An 11,481-nucleotide genomic window follows, 5' to 3' on the forward strand; every position below is an offset into this window, starting at 1 on the left:
CGACTGATGTAGGATGGATCACTGAATGTCCTGATGGATGGGTGGTTTTGATGATGGATGAGTGATATATGTGTCTGATATATTGCAGGGGTACTTTCACTGACTTGGAGATAAAAACCTCAAAGCAGCTTAAAAATCCATCATATTTTTATCTTGACAAAACCAAAGGTAACAGCAAAGCTGGCAGACTGAACTAGGAGAGCAAAAGCTAAGAGAAAGGGATGATAAGAAGTACAATATCCCTGCTATTAGTATTATAGATACTATGCAATGAAATTACAGTGGCATTATCAGATGTAATTGATATGAGAGTAGATCAGTACTCTTCATTAAAAATTCAGACAGAACTCTAACATCAAAATTTCTTGCCTTTGGAAAATGATTGTGACTATAATGAAAGAGTTTTAGGGTTATGCTATCAGGCACAGATCCTGTAAGATGTCTGTAAAATCAGCTCTGAGTACTGTGTTTGTGACAAGTTTGCAACGATGTCTCAAAAGAAAAACCAAAAGAGTGATTTAATTTGTGCAAACTGAAAGCACTACGACCGAATATTGCTGTGTGCCTTTGTGTCAACTTCCCATTAATCAAAGCAACCTTTTTTGTTTTCATACATTTCCCACAGATGCACAAAATGAGCACAAATAGATTGTGGCTATTATTGTTGCATTGCCATAGTGTTATTTAGGGAAGGCTAATATTATTTTGGGAATATTATATTAATTACACTGAAAGGCCTTTAGCTATACAAGGGCTACTGTGTCAACTCTATTTACAAGAAGTTAAAACGGATTAACAGGAATAGCCTGTGCTGAACTTGCAGGCTGCTTTTTCACTTAAAATATGTGACTTTTGGCTCATCTTCATTGATTTGTAGCATTTAGCTCTATTAGCTTTCAAGGTCATAAATTCCTTGTTTGAGACTGATGATTTTAGAAAAGCTATGAAAGATTCAGGGATTGCGGTATGCTAGTGTCTGCTAATGGGCTAGTGACTAAACACATACTGCCAATATTTTCCTTGAAGCAGTTGAAGAGAAATTTAGCAGACTTGAAAACCAAATAAATGTTTCTGATTGACAATCAGAACATTTTAATGATAACTATTTCTAAAATACTTTAAAAGATGCACTTTAGCAGATGCTAGCATGTTGTGTTAGCATCTCCTTACAAGCTAATGGCTTGGTTTGAAGTCATTATGTTTTTATCAACTTGAATTATGTAATTAAGATTTTTAACAGCAGGCTTACATTTGTCATAAAAATAAATGTGTTTAGTTCTAATAGGTTGGGAAGAAGTATCATTTGTGTATGCTTAGCATCACTGAAAGTAACTGAACTAGATGAGTTAGAATAGAGACAACGGTATGCAAACTATTGTCAAACCGGTTTGTTTAACACTATTATTAACATTATCTGACAACAGTTTGACTCCTAAATCAAACAATAATTGATGAAAGTAAGTTTCTTAGAATCCCCAGCCAATACTTGCAACACATCACTATTATTTCTAGCTTTGTGAAGCTTCACGCTGCCATGCACAGTTGCTGGTAGAAACTGGAAAATGATCTTAAAATAAGTCCTGCAAGTGGAGGCTGATGATAAATGGACAACTGTTCAGTTAATTAATATCCAGGCACAGGATTTACATCAGTGGATGTCTTCATTTCATGTCCTGCCAGTTTCACTACAAACAGCTTTAAGCTGATATCTGCCTCCACTGTTACCCTTCAACATGCAAACATCTAAGAATACATGAGGCTGATATGTAGATATTCAACATCCACATTTGCATTCACGTTACTACTTTTCTTATCTCCTTGGTTGATTAATTTGAAAAGAAGTGGTTCAAAAGTATCCATGTCTATGATCTGACACTTCAATCTTTCGCTTGATGCTGAAGACTCAACATAAAAACAGATTGCTACTTTACATCAAAAGCAAGGGGGCGGCTTAATACCGTAGCCCAAATAATTTCACATCCAGTGATTCAGTGTGCAGAATAGGAGGGAGATGACTCAGCATTTTCTTCTGTTATTGTCAACATCCAACAACGCAGCACACAATCAAGAAATGTTGAGCCAAAAATATGTCGTTTAGTTTAAGGAAAGTTAATCCTCAGGCAACAGTTGCGGTGATGTCTCAATATTATAATCTGTGTTTTAGATACAGTGTTTAAGTTTGAAATAAACCTCTTCATCCCTCCCCTCTGTTCTTGCCTCCTCTCAGGTCGGAGGACATACCATGCTACCAATTCGCTGGATGCCCCCGGAGAGCATCATGTACAGGAAGTTCTCCACGGAAAGTGACGTTTGGAGCTTCGGAGTCATCTTGTGGGAGATCTTTACCTATGGGAAACAACCTTGGTTTCAACTTGGCAACAATGAGGTACAAAGATGAACATCCACATAACCACATATATTCATGTAGATAACCAAAAGGCTTTGATGCAGGCTTTCATGTAGACACTGGAAATGAAGGCTCCAGGTAGTTCAGTGCTCATGTCTAGTCTGCTTTTACATTTCCACAGATCAAGTGGGGCTGTTTGTTGCAGACCATGTAGAAAGCCTCTCTCATATAACTTCAAAGGTGGAGGCGAGACGCCGCTTTGCTTGACACAAAGTGAAAACCTGAGCTTTTTACCGGCTGATTTGAATTAACACTACCATTTTTAGATCTTAATCATATGCAGTGTTGTTTCTTCTGTCTGTGAGACGCATCTCCACCCAAGAGGTGATAAACGGATGCCATCTACCAGAATAGATGGCACGCGGCATAACACCCATGATTGGTTTTTTTTTGGTTTTTTTGTTTATGTTTTTACTTTGGATCTTTGAATCAATAAAATTCAATTCGAACATCTTGAGAAAAAGAAACTGACCAGATAATTTAAAAAAAACGCAGCACATGGCGCACCTTAGATTTGTGAGCAATAGAGATGTCAAAGCCTAATTTTTCTTGACACAGACAAGGGATTTGCACATTTCTGAGCAGCAGTTTTAAGAAACTTAAAATAAAACTGTTCAACGCCAAAATCTCATGCCAGTATAATGAGAGGAGTGAGTTGTAAAAACCTTCAATCTGGAATATTCATTTAACTCATTTCATAAATTCACATTCCTGCTCGAATTATAAGCAGGCAACAGTAATTCAGTGACAGTGACGAATTAGTACTTAGTTACTGTGGGAACATGTTACAAAACAGCCCCCTTTCTCTTTTGTGCTCGGCAGGCTCTATCGCTCACATTTATGGAATATTAGGATTAGCATCTACTTTCACTGCCAGCCTCTATTGGCTCCAGCTGTTTCTTTGGCGATGACTCGATACATAGCACCATGTAACATTCAATCACCTGAAAAAATGGCATCTTCTTTTAATTCTGTTGTGACATTAAACATCTGATAAATACAGCATGAGATGAATAACAACACTGAATGAAAACTAATCAAAAAAGCAAAATCAGAGTTCCAGTTCATGACCCAGTTATAGTCCAACAATACCAGTCAGACAGATGGCCAGACATTGGACCCTACAATAATTTGCTTTACTTGGTTAAAAGCTGATTAAAGACTTTTATACATGCAAAATTAGTGTCACAGCAACAGGAAAGCTGCAACATGAAGACAAAAAGCAGAATACACAACACAAATGCAAACACCACAACACTCCACAAATATTTACAACACTGCACAATTCTTCCACACACATTTGGCAGACGCTTTTATCCAAAGTGACCTAAATGTGAGAAGTGATCAGTTAACCTAAGATGCATGTCTTGTGAGTGGGAGGAAGCCGGAGTACCAGGACAGAACGCACACACTCACAAAGTCAAAACATGCAAACTCCACACAGAAAGACCACTGTTCAAAGCCCCCCCGGACGCCACCGTCCAGACCAGCAACAATTAGCAGCAACGCCCCCACAATCAGCAGTAACACAAATCAAAATGCAGCAAAGGCAACACAACAAAGCAGGGTATCAGGCATTGCGGCTTTTGTGTTGTATTGTGGCTATCTGTGGACTGTTGTGGCTTTTGTGTTGCTGTAACACTCCGTATAAAATCTTCTGGCGATGTTCTAGACCTGTGGCATTCGATAACAAAAATCTCTACTCTCCACCAAGCCCCTCAGTGAAGACGGCACAATTTCACATTAAACCATGTTCAAATGTAACTGCTAGTGTTTCATAGTGTGTTTTCATCTATAGAAGAACTAAACATGTACATAAAACAGGGACTTCCACGGTTTAATTTCTGCATCATGTCATGCCTCCTGTGTCATTCACAGAGACGTTTCACGGTACCTTCTTGATTGCATTTCAATCCGGGAAAGCACATCTTTAGCAAAAATGCCATAAATACCACAAAAGGTTCATGTATAAAAATATCAGGACTTCCAGGTCCCTTCTGCTGCAAAACAAACCCACACCACTCCTCTGCTACTGGTCCTGACAGTTTGGTCCCGACAGGTTTGGAACGCTGTGTTAGGTTTTCTGCAAATGTGGAGCTGCACATTAAGGCTGTACACACCCGCTTCTGTCTTGTCTTTCAAAAGGACACTGTTCTGGACCTCTTGTGGTTCATGTACATGTAAGTCTGCAGAGCTAAGCTGTGCTGCCATGTCCTTTTCAGAAGCGAGGCTTCTTTCCTGGCATCCTTTCAAACCAGGCCACACTTGTTCGGTTTTTTTCTTATCACAGTGTCATGAACTTTTAACATTAGACATGCTACAAGATGCCAGTAAAGTCTAAGTCAGAGCTCTGGGGAATTGCTCAGAGCAGTGCTCTGTCTGACCTCAGGGTGAACATGATAGGATGTACATTCCTATGAAAACTGGCAACCGCCTTGAATTATCTTTCTCTCCGTAGAGTAATGGACTCAGATTGTTTGGAAATAGCCTTTTTATAACCCTTCCCAGGTTGATGCGGTAGCAGTAGATGCTTCTCTACGATCATTCCTGGCACCTCCCTTACTTTGACATTGTGTTAACACACACACTAAGGCTGCAGAATAGCAAACCGCCATCACCTTTGCTTTTACAGAAGTCTTCACACCTTGCTGATAATTATTTATTAAAGTGCATTTCATCAGCAGCAGCTGGCTGCGAAGGAATCTCATGATCTCTGCAGAAACAGAAGCATTTTCCTCATTAATCACACACTGCTCGTGCACTTTGGCTTACGCGAGTTTAGCTTTTATGTTAAGTAATCATACATTGTAGTATCACATGTTGTTAACCTTATGAGTATTATTTTCCCCTCATTCTTATACCAAATTATTCTACAGTCATTTTAGCAGACGCTTTTATCCAAAGCGACTTAAATACACACTCATAGCCCGATAGGCACACATCGGGGGGCATCTTAGGGTTCAGTGCCTTGCCCAAGGACACTCTGGCACATAGTCAGCAGAAACCAGGAATCGAACTCCCAACTTTCCAGTTACAAGCCGACTGCTTTCGCTCCTAAGCTAGTATTTATTTAGTCTAATCATTATTATCCAATCATTATTTTATCCTTCTATGTAAATTTTGTTTTAAAAAATAAGGATACTACTTCAACCTAACAAATTTTCATTAATCCTGCTTAAAGATAATTTTGCAGCTGTTGCAGAAGTTTTGAAGAACGGCATTCACATGTAACAGTTTGCAAACACTGTATATAAATGCAACAAGCTCTCTGCATTAATGTTTTGTTTACACTATTTATGCCAAAGGCTTGTTTTCATCACAGTAAATAAACACAGAAATGAGTCACCTATAACAACTATTTTTCTTACAGCATCAACGATAATCAGTGCAAGTCTGTCAGAATTAAATCATGCTTTTTTGACACTTTTTTTTTAAAAACTTTTGTAACTATAATTTTGCAGACGTGGCACTTAGAGATCTTCAGCAGCAGAACCAACCTGATATATGTTGGGTTAAAGTAAAGCAGAATTATTCGTTGAAGCTACATTACAAACAAAAAGCGAAAACTTTACTGCAGGCCGTACCTGTTGTAAAGGATCCATCTCCACCTTTTCCTTTCCAATACTTCACCAGTTGCCTGGGGCTCGTAGTGGCAGCTGATCCCAGGCCAGTGTTACATCAGCTCGCCAGCTGAGCATCCAACGGTTTATCTGTCCACTCGAGTTTCTTTGGAAGGAGCCTGGAGTCCTTTGGGCTGTAATCAAAGACTACAACCACGATCAGTGTCAAATCACACACTTGTTTTCACTCTTTTCTTTCTCCTTGCACCAAAATTCCTGAAATTTGAAAACCTATTATATATCTGCAAGGGATATGATCATCTACACTGGAGCTCTCGAACAAACTTAGACATCTCTGGATTGAAGATGGTGCAAATTCTAATGTGACGCTGCAGGTAAACTACCAATAAGTCGCAGTTAGTTGCTGCAGGCAGCGCTGTGCTCGTGTACGCTTTTTAATTTAGGAATTTATTCAAAGATGCTCTTTTGTGTTTGTCTATCCTGCAACTTTTTAGGTAGTGCAATAAATAAAGAATGACAGAAAGGAATCAAAAGCAGGAGCAGACGAACAGACTCCCCACTGGATTGATGTGATGTTTCATGTGGGCACGTTTGTGTGTACATCACAGCACAGAATAAGTTTGTTTTGTGCTTTTTATTTTCCAGAAAATTAGACTTGAGATTGCAACAGATAATCAGGATCTTTGTTTTGACATTGTGTTGTTGTGCTGCTAGCTGGAAAGAACATGAAATTGCACGACACCATAAAATGCCTTAAGGGGAGGATTTCTGTTTACCCCGTTCAGCTGAGTTGCTAATTTTCCCACGCTTCAAAGGGGAAATCTCTAGAAAAAAAAAAAAGATTTTCACTGACTGTGAACAAAAGTTTTCCTGTCTATCCCCAGTCAGTATAAACAAACAGAGCCTGATCCTTTTAGTTAAGCTACAGTGGTCAGAACTGGCACAAATAATGAAGTCAAATTGTCATGACAACAGTGAGTCATCGGGCTAATTGGCGCACAAGCCCAACAAAGAAGTGATCATTCAAGCTTTTAGCAGCATGTCACACATCCACCCCCGCTGATATTTATTGTTGTTTTAGTGCAGTGGGACTAAGAAAAAAACTTGTTTCCCCTTTAATATTACATAAATTTAGGACTGAATGCATTCTGTTTATTTCTTTCATCTCCCTTTCATTAGTTCAAACCTCAAAGGACAGTCTGCTCAGCGTCACCACTTTCTCATTATGAACAAAGCGAAGCAATCAGACAGTGGGAATCGCCTGTCTCACTCCACTGCTCTTGTTTCCTCTGCAGGTTATTGAGTGCATAACCCAGGGTCGGGTGCTGGAGAGGCCACGGATTTGTCCAAAGGAGGTGTATGACATCATGCTGGGCTGCTGGCAGAGGGAACCACAGCAACGACTGAACATTAAGGACATTCAAAAGGTCCTGTTCGCCATGGGAAAAGCTACACCGGTCTACCTGGACATCCTGGGCTAGCAGCGACCCAGGCTGGCCCGTTCCTCGCCAGACAGAAAGATCGACAGAGACATAACAGACAGAACGACCCACAGGAATCCAGGAATAACCAAACCAACCTGCTCCACTGTCGAAAAACACCTGCTTTGTTTGGGAAGGACTTAAGTGCCTGCAACACTTTTGGATATAGTGGATAAAACGTATTAAAAAAATAAAATAAAATAAAAAAAAAAAAATACAAACAAACAAAAAAAACATGCACTTTTACATTTTGTTTACTTGCGTATAAGATGTACAGGTTTGAAGAAGACTTTTTTTTTCCCCCCTTCAAAAAAAAAACTGCAAAAATAAACAAACATGGAGAAAGAATGGGAAGTGGGCTGGCTGTAGGATAATGGCCACAGTTTAATGAAATGGAAAAAAAACAAAAACATTAGAGTTTAAATCTATCTTGGGTTTGGTTTTATGAATATAAATAGAAATATTACATATATTTTATATTTATTTCTTTTCGACAAGGTGTTGAAGGGTCTGCCATTTGTGTTGCTAGGGGGTTGGCCCTGTCGAAGACGCCACCAACAAACTATTGGCAGGGACTTGCGATGGAAGCCTTACTCGCTCTCTGATTGGCTGGCACTGAGCTTTTAAAGGGAACTGTGGAATAACACTGGATGGTTGGAACAAACAAAAAAAAACAAAAGCAACGCTCTGTAGAGGACCTACCCAATCAGACAACCGACAAATCTATTTTAATTTAAAAATAATGTACATATTGTAAAATTCTACGTGTCAGAATTATGTTAACTTATTTTTTCGGATGTTACTTTGGTTCTTTTTCTGACTGTGATCTGACTGGCTAAAAGTATAAAGCTATGGTCTTTGTTTTCATCCTAATCCAGAGGATATTTTCTCTCGGGATTTCCCTGTGTCAGTGCTGGTTAAGTTGTCTAATGTGGTGAAGGTGAATGACAGTGACTACAGTTCAAACAGCCTACTGACACCAAATCACAGACTTTGGAGAATGTGGGATGACTCAGAGCCATGGTTCAACATGACACTTTCCAAAGAGGTGATGAAACCTCGTTTTCACTTTCCAGTTCATTTGCTTTTTATGGCAGGAATAATGAGTTGATACGTAACATCTCGCACCACACCCCATTCCAACACAAACACATGCTTTGTTCATTTTCAAGCTTTTTGGTGTGAAATTCCTTAAGAAAAACATTTTTCGTAGCTCTCAGTGTTTTCATCGTTAGTTTGTCGCAGGTGTGTTGCCTCTACACGTTAAAGGAGTAGTTTGATGTTTTGGGAATTCTGACATTTTGCTTTCTTGCTGTGAGTTATTAACATTTCAGCTTTTATATGTAGGATAAACAAACTGCTGCTACTGCCAGGAGATAGAAAACCTAGCTTTACATAAAGATTGGAAAGAGGTGACATCACGAGCGTCACATGGTGAAGCCTCCTTCAGTAAAGCACGAGACATTTAAAATATTGCAAATACTACAAGGTCAAATCTTCAATGTGGCCTAAATTATTTTCTTGATTAAAGTATTTAAAAATTTAGATGTATCTAGAAGCAATCTTTTATTTTAAATTTGGTTCGAAACACGAAACACTCTGAGGTAAATTTTAGACTTTTTTGATACTATATAGAATGAAACCTAATTTCTGTTCTATTGTTTGCCATTACGTCTTAATCCAAGTTGTATGAAGCTGTATGTGTGAAAAGAGAAAGCAGAGGGATTAATGGGTCAAACATTATGCATTCCTTTGAGTTGCAACCAACAGTTTGTACCGGGTGTCACCACCTCGTCACCATATCGGGCAGCTGTTTCTCAAAAATATCCAGTTCACCTTGGTGAATCGTCCCCTTTTTGACTTATCATGCAATAACTGTTGGAACCCATGTGTAAAGAAAATTTTTCCACAGATGATTTTTTTGACAACAAACAGCAAGAACTCACTAAAAATTATGTCTTTCTTCTCTGAAAGCACTTGAAGGGAGAAAGTTGTTCTTGTGGAATATGAACATCCCTCATGTTGCAAGCCAGTCACCTGAAGCAGGATTCACGTGCCCAGGTATCTCTGGGTAGTCTAACTCAGACGTTCGCAACCCTGATAAGTGGCACTACGATACTGGTTATCAACTCTATATTTCAACCCTGGGTTTGCCCATTTTGACCAGTCACTCACAAAAGTGGTTGGTGCTCGCAGCGTCTGACCGCTAACAAACATGGAGAAACCCTGCAGCCTTCTTTACCATTGAGGAGCAAACAGTTAAATACAAAGATATGAAGAATGAAAACACTTCATTCAATTCAAAAGCAACATTGTTGCCGCAGCAACAGCCAGGAAGAAAGGCTGGCAGAAAATTCCAGATTCTGTTGCATTAAATTTGTGAGATTGTACAATATTAATATATTGGCAGTGGCTCAGGTGGTAGAGCTGCTTTTCTTGTGACCTGACAGTCTACGGTTTAAGTCCTGCTCCCCTACAATGCTGCAGCCTTGAGAGGGGACACAATGGTTCTCTGATGGCCGATCCCAAGCCCAGATAAAGGCAGAGGGTTGTGTCAGGAGGAGCATCCAGCATAAAACGTGTGCCGATTCAACTGTGCAATGATTCGCTGCGGTACTTTAAAGTCGCCAGTGAAAAGGCTGAGAGCTGATTGGTCAGGAGATTGTGCTTTTAAATTAAGTTAAATTATTAATCAAATTATTAAACTGAGATCTTATCCCAAAAAAAGAAAAAGAAAAAAAAAACTTTTTAGAGCAGGTCAGCCATTTAGCATAAGTTACCATGGTGATTTACCCCTGTAAGGACTGGGATATACTTGCTGTAAGCAATGCGTCTGCATACGTATCATGGCCGCTATGCATTTTTAGCATTCATTTGGCATGTAGACCACTCGCGTTGATGCTAGGTAACGTGTCGGGTGTACGAGTTGTAATATTGCCTTAACCACTAGAGACTCTCAGAGCATGAACATGAGATCAAAGATAAACACAATGGCGGATAGTTTCGAAGAGCGTCTCTTGGACATCCTTCGCAGCTCCAAGAATCTTTATGATTTTTTCCTCCCAGTTGCACATTGGCAAACCCTCGTGATTTACACAGTAATGTAGCGGGACATTACTGTGTTTGCTTGCGTACACTGGGTGTCTATCCTAGACCTAAGAAGTGAACCAAAGTACTGAAACCAAGCTTAACACCCAAGTTAGCCTGATGAGAGACAATCCAGTTTCATCGTACAGGCTTCTGCTTTTCTTATTAACACTTAAACAATTAACCTACAAAAGAAACCTTTCAGTACATCAGAGTAGTAAAGTAATATTAAAGCAGAATAAGAGCTTAAACCAGGGGAAATACGCACTTAAAAGAATTTGACAAAGTGAAGCTAACACAACTACCTGCACTGCGTTGCTTGAAAATTTTTACTGTAATTGTAGCTTTTGGATATTTAAGTTACAGTATTTAACTTTTTTTAGACAAAAAAGGTCTTTTAACTCCAGAATTAATTTCAATCAGATAAACGGACACCAAAAAATTAAATGAATAAATAAAATAAGCTAGCTTGGAACAGACATGTAAGCTCATAATGGAATCCCATGTAAGTATTGGTAAACTCTACAAAATGTGTGAAGTTGTGTCACATCAAGGCTTCAGGATATTTTACGTTTATGACACAAAGAGGTCTTGCTTACTGAAATCTGCTAAGCTAGTAGCTACCTTTGTATTCAGTCTTTGTGCTAAGCTAACCTACCTCTGGCACTAGCTGTATACCGAACCGTATAGATATTGGAATATATCTTCTCATATAACTCAGCAAGAAAGCATATCAGCTTCAAACGTGGAACTTCAACATTTAATACTCATTTAAAACCATCAAGATCTTGTCACTTCATGAGCTGTAAAAATAAGTGGTTCTGAAATTAAAACATTTCCTCTTTACCATCCTGCTTTATTTCCCATCAGCTGTCCATGAGTGATTTATATTTCCATTGCTTTGATAAGAAAAACAAACAAATAA

At 39.0% G+C, this 11,481-nt stretch overlaps 1 protein-coding gene across 1 annotated transcript in view; it reads left to right on the forward strand.

Annotated features, from left to right (window-relative positions):
* Positions 1 to 7,469, forward strand: part of ntrk3b (neurotrophic tyrosine kinase, receptor, type 3b) — a gene marked incomplete at both ends in the record, with an annotated part of 243,575 nt that extends 236,106 nt beyond the window's left edge. Inside the window, 2 exon segments of the mRNA XM_079244813.1 lie at positions 2,228 to 2,386; positions 7,284 to 7,469. Coding sequence (XP_079100939.1) covers positions 2,228 to 2,386; positions 7,284 to 7,469 — 345 coding nt within the window.
* Between the last annotated feature and the right edge of the window lie 4,012 nt (positions 7,470 to 11,481).

This window comes from Telmatherina bonti (assembly GCF_933228915.1).
Source record: "Telmatherina bonti genome assembly, chromosome: 1".
NCBI lineage: Eukaryota > Metazoa > Chordata > Actinopteri > Atheriniformes > Telmatherinidae > Telmatherina > Telmatherina bonti.